At 44.7% G+C, this 16,297-nt stretch overlaps 2 protein-coding genes across 3 annotated transcripts in view; both read right to left on the bottom strand.

Annotated features, from left to right (window-relative positions):
- The window catches only part of LOC139162880 (zinc finger protein 721-like), a 154,659-nt gene that overhangs the window by 101,408 nt on the left and 36,954 nt on the right, over positions 1-16,297 (bottom strand). The window lies entirely within an intron of this gene.
- On the bottom strand, positions 2,626-15,316 carry LOC139162897 (zinc finger protein 493-like). Of its 2 annotated transcripts, XM_070743799.1 has the most exons (5): positions 15,234-15,316; positions 14,457-14,563; positions 12,677-12,756; positions 9,507-9,633; positions 2,626-5,064 (listed from the first exon to the last, which is right to left on the bottom strand). In XM_070743799.1, the coding sequence occupies exons 3-5, from the start codon at positions 12,746-12,748 to the stop codon at positions 2,906-2,908; spliced, it is 2,358 nt and encodes a 785-aa protein (XP_070599900.1). In that variant the 5' UTR covers positions 12,749-12,756; positions 14,457-14,563; positions 15,234-15,316; the 3' UTR covers positions 2,626-2,905. The 2 variants fall into 2 exon arrangements, with proteins under 2 accessions (XP_070599900.1, XP_070599899.1); XM_070743798.1 differs by lacking the exon at positions 15,234-15,316 and having other exon boundaries at positions 14,457-14,709.

The raw sequence follows: 16,297 nt of genomic DNA, 5'->3' as shown, positions 1-16,297 counted from the left end.
TTTCTATGTTTCTAATAAAAGAAATGAGACATGATTGTGATTACTCAGATCGCAAAAATAGAAAGGGAGGCAGCATTACATAAATAAGTTAACATAAAATTAAATTAGAATAGATTGGAAATAGAAATTAACATTTAGGAATGTGATTATTAGAAGGGAAAAGTGAGAAAAATTGTTTAGTCTGTCGCTCCTTAAGATTAAAATTTGTTACTTGAGATATATTTTTCTTTTTTGGACAGACCAAACAATTGGAAATTTGAAATGTAATTTAGGATATTTAATTACTTTTCTGTAAGAGATATTATTAATAATAATAATAATAATTTATTCGATTTGTATGGTGTGCGATTGAAGGTTTATGTCTTGCTATTTATGGGTGGGGTTTTTTGGTGGAGAAAAATAAAAATAATTACATTTACAAAACCATGGGGCACATTGACCGGGGGGGGGGGGGGGAGTTTGGACAAAAAAATTCTCTCTTCCTCCCTTTCGCTCTATTTCTCTCTCCCTCCCTTTCTCTCCCTTTCTTTTTTCTCTCTCCATCCCTTTCTTTCTCTTCCTTCCTCTTTTTTGCTCTCTTTCTCCCTCCCTACCTCCCTGTCTTTCTCCCACCTTCCCTCCCTTTCTCTTTCTTTCTCTCTCTTTTTCTTTCTCTCGTTTTCTTTCTCTTGCTTTCTCTCTCTTGCTCTCTCTTTCTTTCTCTTTCTCTTTTTCTTTCTCTCTTTTTCTTTCTCTCTCTGAGCTTCGCGGCACACCTGACCATGTCTCACGGCACACTAGTGTGCCGCGGCACACTGGTTGAAAAACAGTAATCCAACCCACCTCTGCCCAAGTAAGAGACCCTACACCATTTCTTATAGTTGGCCACCAGTCTCTTTTTGAAAGCTTTCAGTGATGAAGCTCCCACAACTTCTGAAAGCAATCTGCTATTTTATTTATTTATTTGTTAGATTTGTATGCCGCCCCTCTCCGCAGACTCTATATTGGCTAATTGTTCTCACTGTTAGAAAATTTCTCCCTATTTCAAATCCTGCTTCTTTCGTTCTTCATGTTTTAGTCCACAGGTCTTTAATCACCTTGGGTGTTGTTATTATAACTTTTTAAAAAGTCTCAATACCTTTTGTGCAGTGGTGAAACCTCTGCAGCTTTCGATTCAGATTTCTCCCAGATGTGCCAACATGGCTCTGCTCATAAACTGGAACTTTTGAGGAATACAGTGATACAAACCCCTCGTCATAAACTTTTCGAGATACAAATCCAGGGTTTAAGATTTTTTTGCCTCTTCTTCCAAACCATTTTCACCTTACAATCTCAAGCTGCAGCCACTGGGATGCCCCGCCTCCGGACTTCCGTTGCCAGCGAACCACCCGTTTTTGCACTGCCGGGATTCCCCTGAGGCTCCGCTCCATGGGAAACACCACCTCCGGATTTCCATGTTTTTGCGATGCTACAGGGGAATCCCAGCAGCGTAAAAACGGGTGCTTTGCTGGCAACAGAAGTCCGGAGGTGGGGTTTCCCAGCGAGGGGAGCCTCAGCGAAATCGCAGCATTGCAAAAACACGGAAGTCCAGAGGTGGGGTTTCAAGGACTTCCGTGTTTTTGCAATGCTGCAATTTTGCTGAGGCTCCCATCGCTGGGAAACCCCACCTCTGGACTTCCGTTGCCAGCGAAGCACCCGTTTTTGCGCTGCTGGGATTCCCCTGCAGCATCACAAAAACACAGAAGTCCGGAAGTTGGGTTTTCCATGGAGGGGAGCCTCAGGGGAATCCCAGCAGCGCAAAAACGGGCTTCGGCTGGCAAAAGGGGTGAGTTTTGGGCTTGCATGCATTAATCGCTTTTCCATTGATTCCTATGGGAAACATTGTTTCGTCTTACGAACTTTTCACCTTACAAACCTCATCCCGGAACCAATGAAGTTCATAAGACGAGGTATCACTGTACTTTGCCTCACACTTTCAATTTTTGATGCCATTTGGAGCCCTTGTACCCCCAACTCTGGCAATGCTGTCACCGCCGTACCTGTTTCTTGGAGGACCAGTTTCGGTTTCCCTGCTGCCAGACGCCTCCCCCTCTGTGCAGAAATACACCTGAAAGGCCAGTAAGTGCAGCCACCCTGGAAACGGTAAGGGTCTAGCTCACGTATTTTGACCCTGCCCATCCCATCTGTCATGCTTGTGCACAACGGGCGCTGGGCACAGGCACAACACAGGCCCTGCCCACACCCTCACAGAAAGCATGCGTATGCACAGGAAGCAGCAGGAGCACATATGCACAGACCTCGCTTATCCTTATATCATTTGTTGTGTACCTGCGTCTGCCTGGATGGCCTGGCCCCGGCCTCTGTATGTGTCCGCCTACCTCCACCTATGCGCATGCGAGCCCGCTGGGATGTGGTGGGCTGGGCCAAATAATACAGGTCAGCGCCTTAAGTTCCAGGATGGCCGCTCAAGCCGGATCCAAACACGTTTCTGGCCCTATCTGGTCCGCATGCCTTGATTTTCTCACCCCATGCCTTACACGGTTTCATATCATAGTGGATCCTTTTACACAAACTAAGGACACTTCAGTCCATAAAGGATCTCCCTTCCATCCTGTATGTGGATCATATTAATAAAAGGAAGAAAGCTTTTTTATTTAAAAAAATATTTATTTACATAACTGCTTAGTAAACAGTGTACTGCCTGGGTCAAATTATTGTACATAGTAATAGTAATATTATTATTATTCACTTATACCTAGAAATAATCCTCCAACTTCTAATTATTACCTCTATTGCCTAACCACAGATAAAACATGTTTAAAATATTCTGTCTTTTTTTATCCTTTTTATCCACCATCTGCCCTCTGTGGATTCTTTCTTGAGAAGTATTGTCTTCGCAAAAACTCCTCCTGCATTACGTACATTTTTATTTCCCCTTGGTGTGAATCCTCTTATGGAGAAAAAGGTTAGCGCTATGTCTGTAGCTCTTCCCGCATTCAAGGCATTTATAGGGTTTCTCTCCTGTGTGGATCCGTTTATGGGAAGTCAAAGACCTACTGGCAGCAAAGGTCTTTCCACACTCTGCGCACTTGTAAGGTTTTTCTCCTGTATGTTTCCTGTTATGGAAACTAAGTTGACTGCTTCGGTGGAAGCTCTTCCCACACTCTATACATTTATAGGGTTTCTCTCCTCTGTGGATCCTCTCGTGAGAAGCAAGAGAAGTCTTGATACTGAAGCTCTTTCCACACTCCAGACAGGTATAGGGTTTCTCTCCTGTGTGGACCCGTTTATGGAGGATCAGGTAACTGCTACTTGTATAGCTCTTTCCACACTCCGTGCATTTATAGGGTTTTTCTCCTGTGTGGACAAGTTTATGTGAACCAAGCTCACAGCTTTGCCTAAAGCTCTTCCCACAATCTAGGCATTTATAGGGTTTTTCTCCTGTGTGGATCCGTTTATGAGAAGTAAGGGAACTCTTGACACTGAAGCTCTTCCCGCACTCCGTGCATTCATAGGGTTTTTCTCCTGTGTGGATCCGTTTATGGGAAACAAGGCCTCCGCTTTGGGTGAAGCCCTTCCCACAGAGTAGGCATTTATAGGGTTTTTCTCCTGTGTGGATCACTTTATGAATATTAAGAGAACACTTCCCCTTGAAGCTCTTCCCGCACTCCGTGCATTTAAAGGGTTTGTCTTCTGTATGTACCCTTTTATGGGACGTAAGGGAACACTTTGTAGTGAACCTTTTCCCACAATCCTCACATTCATGAGGTTTTTCCCCCGAGTGGATCTTTCTATGGCACATCAGGGAAGTACTACTTTTGAAACTCTTCCCACATTCTGTGCATTTATAGGGTCTTTCTCCAGTGTGTGTCCTTTGATGGGAAGTAAGGGAATACTTCCTACTGAACCTTTGCCCACAATCCTCACATTTGTAAGGTTTTTCCCTTGAATGGATCCTTTTATGGCTCAAGAGGGAACTACTAGTGGTGAAGCTCTTCCCACATTCTATGCACTTAAAGGGTTTTTCTCCAGTATGCGTCCTTTGATGGGAAGTAAGCGAACTCTTCACACTGAACCTCTGCCCACAATCCACACATTCATATGGTTTTGCCCCTGTGTGGATACGTTCGTGGGAAGCAAGGCTGCTGCTTTGCCGGAAGCTCTTCCCACAGTCTAGGCATTTGTAGGGTTTTGCCCCTGTATGGATCCGTTTGTGACAATTAAGGGCACTGTTTGCCCTGAAGCTCTTCCCACACTCCGTGCATTTATAGGGTTTTTCTCCCGTGTGGATTCTTTGATGGGACGTAAGGGAACTCTTCATACCGAACCTTTTCCCACAATCCGCACACTTATAAGGTGTTTCCCTTGAATGGACCCTCCTATGGCTCATCAGGTAACTCATACTTTTGAAGCTCTTCCCACATTGTATACATTTAAAGGGTTTTTCCGTAGTATGTATCCTTTTATGGGAAATAAGGGAACCCTTCACACGGAACCTTTTCCCACAATCCACACATTTATAAGGTTTTTCCCCTGAATGGATCCTTTTGTGGCATATCAGATAACTACTAGTTGAGAAGCTCTTCCCACATTTTATGCACTTAAAGGGTTTTTCTCCAGTATGTGTCCTTTTACGGGAAGCAAGCGAACTCTTCAGGCTGAACCTTTTTCCAGAATCCACACATTTATGGATCTTTTTATGAGACGTTAAATTACCTTTTCTCGCAATGCTTTTTCCACAGTTCACACTGTTGTAGGGCTTCTCCCTTGCCTGGTTCATTTTACGTGAACGAAGATCATAACGGCTGGAGCTTTTTCCAGGTTTGCAATGGTTACTAACTTTGGGGTTTGCTTTGAATCTTTTTCTATTTTGACATTTCCCCGTATTTTCTTGGGAATCACATTTGGTCAGGAAACGATCCATTTCCACACAGTCAAGAATAGATTTTTCTCTACAATTGTGCTTCTTTTCAGGTTTCTTCCTTCCCCACTTATTTATAGATATTTCTTCAGGAATTTCTGTTGGGATTATTTGCAATGGCACTAAACCTGGCTCTTGGTTGTTCTTCTTCTGTACATCAAATGCTTGCGGGGGAAGAAAAATAAATTAGAATTAGAATAATCTATACCCTCCACTTTGGTGTCTCTAGGAATAGACTTGTCTACGGCTGGACATCTGCGTAGAAAGCAGTGAGGGGACTTAAATTAACTAAGTGGGTGGAGTGGCTGTGGGCAGCGTTCCCCGTAAGCTGCGCCCATGCGCACGTGCACGCCCCAAAATGCCCCCGCACACCCTTTTCCACATGCGCGCTCTCCCCACCCCCACTGCCAGCCTGCAAGGGGGGGGTGCGGGGGCAGGGAGGCGCCGGCAGTAGAAGGAAAGGGAGCCGCAGCCGCCCCTGCCTCCCCATAGTGCCTCCAGCCCCCTCGCGCCCCTGGCCTCTCAGCCCTGCCCTTCACCCGCCCGATCCGCCCCCTCTCCTCCGCCGCCTCCTGCCTTGGGGCGCGACTTCTCCCGCGGTGGTGGCTGCGGCTTCTCCTCATCCTCATCTGCGCTGCCAGCCAGGGGGCTGCAAGAGAGGGTTTTCTCCGTGCGCTTCGGGAATGCCCGCCCCTCTCGCAGCCCCTTCGCTGGGAGCGCTTTTGTCCCGGACTTTCAGCATGGGGGCTGCAGTAGAGGCAGGGCAGGCATTCCCGCAGCGATCTGAGAAAGCGCTCTCGCAGCCCCCTCACTGACAGAGAGAGGGAGAGAGAAAGTAAGTGAGAGAGAGAGAGAGAGAAGGGGGGAGAGAGAAGAGAAAGAAAGCAAGAGAGAAAGAAAGTGAGAGAGAAAGAAAGTGAGAGAGAAAGAAAACAAGAGAGAGAGAAAGAGAGAGAGAGAGCAAGAGTGGGAGAGAGATAGAAAGGGAGGGAGAGAAAGTGAGAAAAAGAGAGAGAGAGCAAGAGGGGGAGAGAGAAAGAGAAAGAAAGAGAAATGACTCTTGATTTAAAGCATATGGTAAAAAGCACCCAAATAATAACAGAGGAAAAAAAACCAGCCATTTGTGTGTGTATGTGTGTGTGTGAACTCTTGAACCATTTCCAATAGCTCACCTGTTATTGGAAATTGTTCAAGAGTTCACACACACACCACACACACAACGGGGGAGGAGACAGATGGAAAAAGAGGAGAAGATAGTAATCATAGTAATAGATTTTGGTTTTGTTTTATTATTAATTTCTTTTAATAAAAAAGAAGGGGATTTTTTTCTTCTTTGTTTGTTTATTTATTTATTTATTTATACTTCTATGCCGCCCAGTCCCAAAGGGACTGCTGCTCAGACACTATACTGTTCCGCCCACACAGAAAAAAAATTAGAGGGAACATTAGCCATGGGTCTTGCCTCCCAAGGACAATTCCATCTGTCCGTCCATCACCCTGGGGGGGAATTATTGACCCCCTCAGAGAGGGTCCGCAACTTGGGCGTCCCCCTCGATCCACAGCTCACATTAGAGAACCATCTTTCAGCTGTGGCAAGGGGGGCGTTTGCCCAGGTTCATCTGGTGCACCAGTTGCGGCCCTATTTGGACCGGACGTCACTGCTCACAGTCACTCATGCCCTCATCACCTCGAGGTTCAACTATTGTAACGCTCTCTACATGGGGCTACCTTTGAAGATTGTTCGGAAACTTCATATCGTGCAGAATGCAGCTGCGGGAGCAATTATGGGCTTCCCTAAGTATGCCCATGTTACACCAACACTCCCCAGTCTGCATTGGTTGCCGATCAGTTTCCGGTCACAATTCAAAGTGTTGGTTATGACCTATAAAGCCCTTCATGGCATCTGACCAGAATATCTCCGGGACCTCCTTCTGCCGCACAAATCCCAGCGACTGGTTAGGTCCCACAGAATTGGCCTTCTCCGGGTCCTGTCGACGAAACAATGTCTTCTGGTGGGACCCAGGGGAAGAACCTTTTCTGTGGCGGCCCCGACCCTCTGGAATCAACTCCCCCCGGAGTTTAGAATTGCCCCCACCCTCCTTGCCTTTCATAAACTCCTTAAAACCCACCTCTGTCGTCAGGCATGGGGAAATTGATTCCCCTTGGCCGTTTCTGTTTTATGTATGGTTTATATGAGATGCATGATTGCTTTTTATATTAAGGGTTTTTAAATTGTTTTAATCAATTGTATTTGTACTGTTTTATTGTTGTGAGCCGCTCCGAGTCTTTGGAGAGGGGCGGCATACAAATCAAATCAAATCAATAAATAAACAAACTAACAAACATAAAAGACTAGCATGGTTTCTCATCTAAACCTCATTCTTGGCAGTTAAAAATTTAAAGCAAAAACATGTCTTGAGACCAGGAGGTGGCACACATATTGTTTCAACTATGACCCATACAACCTGCATTAAATAAGACAACATATGTCATTGCAACACAAAGCAAGAGAAAATCTCTTGCAGAGTAGGACAGCTGCCGCACGAATCCCAGCGACCAATTAGGTCCCACAGAGTGGGCCTTCTCCGAGTCCCGTCAACTAAACAATGTCGGTTGGCGGGCCCCAGGGGAAGAGCCTTCTCTGTGGCGGCCCCGACCCTCTGGAACCAACTCCCCCCGGAGATTAGAACTGCCCCTACTCTCCTTGCCTTTCGCAAGCTCCTTAAGACCCACCTGTGTCGCCAGGCATGGGGGAACTGAGACATCTCCCCCGGGCATATACAATTTATGAATGGTATGTGTGTATGTATGTGTGTTTAGAAATGGGGTTTTTAAATGTTTTTAGTAGAAATTTAGATTTGTTATAAATTGTATTTTTTGCACTTTGTTGTGAGCCGCCCCGAGTCTGCGGAGAGGGGCGGCATACAAATCTAAATAAACATAAACTGCAACAGGCATAACCACCCATTCCCTGAAAACCTTCCCAATAACTGCAGTAATGACCCAGGGTCGAAGGACGACAACAAGGCTGTGAACATCAACCCTTGCTGGTTACCACAGTAATTTCTTTCTTCTAAATGAAACTGTGCTACTTAGAAGACCATGAAGAGGGATTACAATTAATGTAAGAGGAAAAAAGAAGAGATGAAATCAAACTACGGCTCACGGGATGGATGTGGCCCGCTGAGGTCTTTTAACTAAAAGTCACAGCTAAGTGCGCCGTGGCTAAGTGTGTGTGGGGGAAGCCGTTTGCAAACCCTGACCTCCACTGCCTCCCCCCCCCCCCCGCAGCACAAGGCAAGCACACCTCGCCACTGACACAGGCTGCGGGAACCGCCCTGTCTCCCTTCAGGGCCTCTTTGATAGCCCTTCCCGGCAGAGGCGCCGCGTATGCCTCCGCGCTGGCTCCCGCTGCCACCCAGCAGCTCTGCTTACCCGAAGCCTGGCGTTGACGTTTGAGAGTGGGCTTGGGGCTCTCGGCATGAACGACCGTCACGGCGCCATTGTTGTCACGGCGGATGCCCAGGAAAGCAGCGCAGGAAAGCGCCATGGCAGCCATTGATGCCGAGAGCCCCAAGCCCGCTCTCAAGCGTTAACGCCAGGCTTTGGGTAAGCAGAGCTGTGCGGCGGTGGCGGGAGCTGATGGGGAGACAGATGCAGCACCTCTGTCGGGAAGGGCTGTCAGAGGCCCTGAAGGGGGACAGGGCAGTCTCCGCCATCTGTGTCAGCGGCGAGGTGGCCGTACCAGTTGGGGCGGGGGAAGGCTGGAGTTGCGTGGAAAGCCGCACCCGCTGTTGGGGCTGGTCCAAGAGGAGCCACCGCTGTCGCTGCACCAATGGCAACTGCCGTGGGGGCAGAGCCAAGGGGAGGGAGTAGAGGCGGTGCCCGCCGGAGGAGAGAGAGAGAGAGAAGTGGACGGAAAGAAAGAAAAGGGAAAGAGAAGTGGAGAGGGAGAGGGAGGGAGGGAGGGAGAGAGAGAAAGGGGGGTGAAAGAGAAGTAGAGAGAGATAGAAAGGGAGAAAGAGAAAGAGGGAGAGAGAAAGGAAGAGGAGAGATAGAAAGGGAGAAAGAAAGAGAGAAAGAAAGAAAGAGAGAAAGAAAGAGGGAGAGAAAGAGATACAAAGAGGGAAAGAGAAAGAGTGAGAGAAAGAGAGAAAGGGACAGAGGCAAAGAAAGAGGGAGAGAGAAAGAGAAAGGAAGAGGGAGAGATGGAGTGAGTGAGAGAGAGAGAAATGAGAAAATGATGGAGGGAAAGAACGAGGGAGAGGGAAATTTATTTATTTATTCGATTTTTAGGCCGCCCTTCTCCTTAGACTCAATATGAGAGAAGGAAAAAAAGGGAGAGGGAAGAGAGAAGTGGAGAGGAAGGAGGGAGGGAAGGAAGGAAGGAAGGGGAAATAGAGGGAGTTTGTTGATTCAATAAAGAAGTATAAATTACTTTATTATAAATTACTTTGTTTTTTACTTTAAATAAGGTATGTGCAGTCTGCATAGGGATTTGTTCATAGGGTTTTTTTTATAGTCCGGCCCTCCAACAGTCTGAGGGACAGTGAACTGGCCCCCTGTGTAAAAGGTTTGGGGACTCCTGCTCCAAAGGAACCCTTACCTAAGGAAGCCACCATCCCAGATGTTTCCATCATGACTTCTTCATACAGGGCTTTCTGGCTGGGATCAAGCAGCAACCACTCTTCATTGTTGAAATGGATGGCCACCTCCCCAAAGGACACAGGACCCTAAAGAAGGAAGGTGGGTTGTAAGCAGACTCGGTAGAATTTGCAAGATCTCCTACAATCTGCAAATCCTAAAAGCACAAATGTCTATGAGGATTCTCAGTCATCCACAGTCATGGTTGTCCCAAAGGGGCTTTTTCAAAAGGCAACTGGGCTTTATGGTTTTTCTTTGAAGATGTTTCACTTCTCATCCAAGAAGTTTCTTCAACAATAGTATAGTAACAATAGAATAGTAATAATAATAGTAATAATAATTAATAATAATTTATTAGATTTGTATGCCGCCCCTCTCCGAAGACTCGGGGCAGCTCACAACAACAATAATAACAATGTTACAATGGAAAACAAATCTAATATTAAAAGACAGTTAAAGACCCCATCATTTAAAAAACCATGCAACACACACATACCATACATAAAATCTAAAAGCCTGGGGGAGGTGTCTCAGTTCCCCCATGCCTGGCGATACAGGTGGGTCTTAAGTAATTTGCGAAAGACAAGTAGAATGTCCAGTTGCCTCTTGAAAAAAGCACCTTTGGGACTAAAAGCCAAAGTAAAAATTCTTGATTGGACATTTCTCTAGGTGGACTCAACACATTATCTGGACCCTTGGCAGTCTAGGTTCTGGCCCGGCTCCAGCACTGAAACTGTTTAGTCGCACTGAGGGATGATCTCTGGCAGGCCCAGGATAGGGTTCACTCCTCTATCCTGGTGCTTCTTGACCTCTTAATGGTATCCTTCTGCACCGGCTAGAGGGGTTGGGAGTTCGAGGCTCCATTTTACAGTGGTTCACCTCCTACACCTCTGCAGTGAGTCGCAGTCAGTGTTGGCAGGAGGCCAGTGGTGGACTCCTAGGTCCCTCTCTTGTGGGGTTCCTCAGGGGTCGGTCCTCTCGCCCCTACTGTTTAATATCTACATGAAACCGCTGAGTGAGATCATCCGACGGCACAGGGGGAATTATCATTGGTATGCTGATGATACTCAGCTCTACATCTCCACGCTGTGTCAACTCCGTAAAGCAGTGGAGGTAATGTGCCAGTGTCTGGAGGCTGTGAAGGTTTGGATGGGCGTTAATAGGCTCAGACTCAACCCCAACAAGACGGAGTGAAAGTTTTGCCCCCCCCCCCCCGCCCTCAGAGACCTTCCACCATTTTTGTCGCCCGTCTTTGGACCCGTTCAATTTTATCAATATCTTTTTGTAGATGAGGTCTCCAGAACTGAACACAGTATTCCAAATGTGGTCTCACCAGCGCTCTATACAGCGGGATCACTGTCTCCCTCTTCCTACTTGTTATACCTCTGGCTATGCAGCCAAGCATTCTACTTGCTTTCCCTACCGTTTGACTGCACCATTTTGAGACTGTCAGAAATCACTACCCCTAAACCCTTCTCTTCTGAAGTTTTTGCTAGCACAGAAATGCCAAGACAATACTCAAATTGAGGATTCATTTTGCCCAAGTGCATTATTTGACATTTGGAAACATTAAACTGCAGTTTCCATTGCTTTGACCATTTATCTAGTAAAGCTAAATCATTTGCCATATTACAAGACGCCTCCAGGAATATCAACCCCATCTACCAGTTGTCCCAACATTTGATCATGTTTAACAGAGTTTCTGTGGGATTTCTATCTGACAAAGTAACCAAATTGTCTTAGTGGTACTTTGAACTATCAGCTTTGCTCACACTCATGAATATTTCAATTCTCTCATTTGTTTCCCTCTTTTTCCTATCTCTTATTTTCCCCCTCCAGCTCGTTCATTTCTCTTTCCCTCTCTCCCCCCATCTCTCTCTCTGTTGTTTTTCTCTCTTTTGCTTCTTTTTAGGAAAGGAGATTTGATACATCCTTTCCAGAAGAAAAAGATTATATTCTCTGAAGAAAAGTTGGAGGGAGTGATTTAAATATTGCTTAATTAATTTGGATGGATTTTTTTTTTAAAAAAAGTATATACTGTTAGAAAGATTTAAGTTAGTTTTGTATTTTTAAAATGAGTATGCCTACACAGGTCTGGCGGTTCTTTAAGTAATGCTGAACAATATTCTAAATTTGATAAAATATTATGGACTAGATTTGAAAACATGAGAATGAATATTATTCCCACAGTAAGGAGACGCTGAGGGAGTAAAATAATTATTTTATGCAAATAAGAGATTACTGTATATTTAATTTGTCTCTAGCTTAACATTGATTACTGTATATTTAATTTGTCTCTAGCTTGAAATTGAGTCTCCGGAGAGGGGCGGCATACAAATCCAATCAATCAATCCATCCATCCATAAATAAATAAATAAATACATAAATAAATACATACATACATAAATAAATAAAATAAATAAATAAAATTGCATATTTTCTGTTTGCAATGAGAAAAAATTTTGATTCCATTTTTGTAAACTAGACAGGTTTATTGTGATAGAAATGGCTTGTATTTACTGTTGTGTAAAAACCAAAAGTTGGGGTTGTAATGTTGTTACCTTCAACTGTACCAAAGAGTTGGAAGTAGATTTTTTTTTCTTTTTTCCCCTCCCATTACTCTGTACCTGCTCTTTCCCCCTTCCTTACTTTTCCCTGTTTTTTTTTCTTTCTGTTTTATACTGCAATAAATTAATACAGATTAAATTGAAAAAAAACACACCCATTCTTGAACATTTATGAAACTACTACGGAGGCGTTTCCAGGCATTAAGATGTAGATAATGCAGAAAGCAATTTCTGCTTCTCCTGATTTTATCCTTTTCCCCAATACAAAAAGAAGACTAAATTTGCAACAAAGGAATTTTACCCTAACTTTTCATGTGTCCTGCCTGCTTTTCTTGGGACAAACAATGTGAATTGCCCTGTGGCGTTTTTTGGAGAATTAAATAGCCACTAAGGGATTCCATAGATCTTTAAACCTTTGTTGAGAGTTTAACTGAGTGTAAATTTAAATTTCTGTTTTCCTTTTGTGCTTTGCTCAGGAATAGCAGGATCATATGCTGAGTCCCCAAAGGAATCTAGAGGCCTCCTGCTGCTCCCCCATATAAATTGCTAATCTCTTCCTTCTTACCTGAGTCAGGAATCCAGCAGTGTTTTCAGCTCCACCAATAAAAGATGATTCAGTGAACACCGGTGACTCCATTTTGTCCCCTGGGAAGGAGAGAGACAGGATGGAAACAGGAAAAGGTTCAACTTCATCTTTTCTAGTTTAAAGACACGGCATAAGATTCCCTCCTGTCCTGCCCAGGAAAACCTCCATTTTTGCCTCTTCTTCTACAATCTGCCTTTCATAGGCTCCATCGTGGGAGAGAAGAATAAAAGGAGAAGAACCCACCACATACTGAAGACCAAACCTCAGTTAGATGGTTCTCCTCACCTATTGGAACCACACATGGAAATTCATACCCTTGGCAGCCAAAGCCTTTGCTCAATCACTGTAAATTCTCCCCCTTCTCTCTGCGGTTTGAAACCAGAGAAATTAATGATATTCTAGCCACCCAGAAAACATGCCTGCAATGTGTAGGGATTTACTCAAAATGATCTCTTAAGGAAGACCAAAAACAATGGGAAATCTCTCATGATGCAGGAGGAGACAGACTGCAACTCAAGGTGGCCCCTACAAGAGCCGCCCAAAGTCCTATTGGAATTCGGGGGAGGGGGCATAGAAATGTCACAAATAATATTTTTTTTTTAAAAAAGCAACGTGAGAAAATATTACTTTACTGAAAGGGGAGTAGATGCTTCGAGCAAACGTCCAGCAGACGTGGTTGGTAAATCCACAGCAACTGAATTTTATTTATTTATTTATTTATTTGTATGCCGCCCCCTCTCAGTAGACTCAGAGCAGCGAATTTAATCTTGCCTGGGATAAACACAGACCCATCCTAAGATAAAATACAGGAAATAACATAAGGGCAGACTAGATGGACCATGAGGTCTTTTTCTGCCATCGATCTTCTATGTTTCTAAATAAACAAACAAGTTGGTCTTCTGGGAAAGGCAAACCATAGGTTTGCTCTGAAGGGAGGGAATTCCTTTGTGCGCCTTAAGTCTTCTATCTTGAAGAGGGAGTTCTGTCTTTCTTGTAGAGTCACTTTCTATTAAGTCCATTGACTAATATAGGAGAAGACACAGAGAATTAAGGATGACTAATGACTGTAAATCCTCGCATGGTATGTTTGTGTGTATGTTTTGCTTTTTAATAAGGGGGTTTTAGTGACTTTTAATTATTAGATTGTTTTTATTATTGCTGTGAGCCACCCTGAGTCTGCGGAGAGGGGCGGCATACCAATCTAATAAATAATAATAATAATAATAATAATAACAACAACAACTAGAATCTTCCTAGAAAACCTCCAATCCGGTGGAAGAGCCTTCCCTTCCCTAGTGAGGGATCGTGACCTTGATTTTTTTATCCTTAGGGATCCCTCCGAAAGAGAGATCAGGAGAAAGATTTGTGAGGTCCACCCAATTTCTCCCCATTCCTAAAACCAACTCAGAACATGAAATAGAAGCCCGTGGGCAAGGGGGATCTGGGGGGACCCAGGTGGAAGGTATCTGAACTTCAACTCCCAGAATTCCCCAGCCAGCGAATGCAGAGACCTTCAAGTGGCCAAGGTTGGGAAACCCGGATATAAGCAAAAAACACCTTATCTCCAACAGTGGCGATCAATGAGGCCCAAGGGGAGAATGGCTTCCAATGAGAAACTCTGTGGAAGGACATGGGAGCCATTGTGCGAATTATCTACTCGGATTTTTAATCCCCAAAACTCCATGAGGGAGAAATGGGGATATTGAAGCACGTGAAGAAGATCTCTTTGTATTCCCCCCAAAAAAGAAGCTTCTGTCACCTGGATCTCTTCCTGCTTCTCCTCGGGTCTCCCAGGCTCAGAAGGGATCTCCCAGCTTTCACCTGGTCTCCGCTGGATCTCCACAGATCCTCCTGGGAATCTTGAATCTGAATGGAGATGTGAACAAGGGATCCCTTTATTCTTCCTCCCCTCCTCCCACCTGCCTCATTGTTGGATCTCCCTCCACGCACAGCTAAAAGCAGTTATGAGGCGGGTTTCCCGCTCCCTCAGGAATCTCCTTCCGTCCCCTGGGGAGGATCCGAGTGACGTGACTTCCTCTTGCCCGCCCCCTCAACAGATCCCCAAGGAGCAACTCTTTAGCCGGAACTGTTCTACAACTGACTGATGGGAGCATGCGCAGTGGCCTCGTCTGTTGCCAGACCAGAGATCGCCCCCTTGTGGCACCTGGGGTGAAATCGCAACCGCGGAGGCAGCTTTGGAGGCTCTGGCCGCAGCTGGACCAGCCATGAAAACCGAACTGGGCAAGGGGGATGTGGGGGGACCCAGGTGGAGATCAAATGCCGGTTCCATCCTTTTTAGAGCCTTTCAATTCATACTATGTGTATATAGATATATACCCACTAAAACCCTCATTGTGTATTGGACAAAATAAATAAATAAATATAAGTAAATAAAAAATTCTCTCCCTCTCTCTTTCTCTGTCTCTTTCTCTGTCTGTCTGTGTCTCTCTCACACTCTATCTCTCTCACACACACACACACAGAACAAGGAGTCTCTAAGATGTTTTTTCAACAGTAGTAGATGCTTGGAACAAACCTCCAGCAGACGTGGTCGGTTAATCCATAGTAACCGAATTTGAACATGCCTGGGATAAAGATAGATCCATCCTAAGATAAAATACAAGAAATAGCATAAGGGCAGACTAGATGGACCAGGAGGTCTTTTTCTGACGTCTATCTTCTATGTTTCTAAGTGGAAACCACTGGACTTTTTTTTTTCAAGACGTTTCGCATCTTCTCCAAGACGTTTCTTCAGCTCTAACTGGATGGTGGGGAACGGAAGGATTGATCCTTCTTCCAGACAGCAGCTCCTTTGCATCCTTGAAGTCAATTGGAGGATTTTCTGGGTCCATAGGGTCACACGGGTAGGGCGAATGGGTGTGGAACCTTCTTGGAACGGCTGCACGGACTGTGTTGTAGACCCTCATCCGGTCAGAGCTGAAGAAGCTGCTTGGATGAGAAGTGAAACATTTTCACCTTCAACGTATTGGCCCCAACAATCTGGCTCCTCATTTTACCCACCATGGAAGGATGGATGAGACTGGAACTGCCAAACTGCTGACAGCTGGTGATCAGCAGAAATAGCCTGCAGTATTGCATTCTATCTATCTATCTATATCTATCTATCTATCTATCTATCTATCTATCTATCTATCTATCTATCTATCTATCATCTATCTATCTATCTATCTATCTATCATCTATCTATCTACCTTTCTATCCATCCATCTACCTACCTACCTTTCTATCTATCTACCTATCTATCTATCTATCTACCTTTCTATCTATCTATCTATCTATCTATCTATCTATCTATCTGTCTGTCTGTCTGTCTGTCTGTCTGTCTTTCTGTCTGTCTGTCTGTCCACCCACCCACCCACCTACCTTCCTATCTATCTACCTACCTACCTACCTACCTTTCTATCTATCTATCCTATCTATCTATCTATCATCTATCTATCTATCATCTATCTATCTAATCTATCTAGATGATAAGCATAATGAGTTAACATTGTCAAAAGGAAGTAAATGTTGAATTTAATTAGAAAAAAATTGGTTATCTAGGTCAGTGTTTCCCAACCTTGGCAGCTTGAAGATATT

Source organism: Erythrolamprus reginae, chromosome 2 (genome assembly GCF_031021105.1).
Source record: "Erythrolamprus reginae isolate rEryReg1 chromosome 2, rEryReg1.hap1, whole genome shotgun sequence".
NCBI lineage: Eukaryota > Metazoa > Chordata > Lepidosauria > Squamata > Dipsadidae > Erythrolamprus > Erythrolamprus reginae.
The sequence above is the reverse complement of the archived record's forward strand: the minus strand, read 5'-3'. Positions and strand labels throughout refer to the sequence as shown.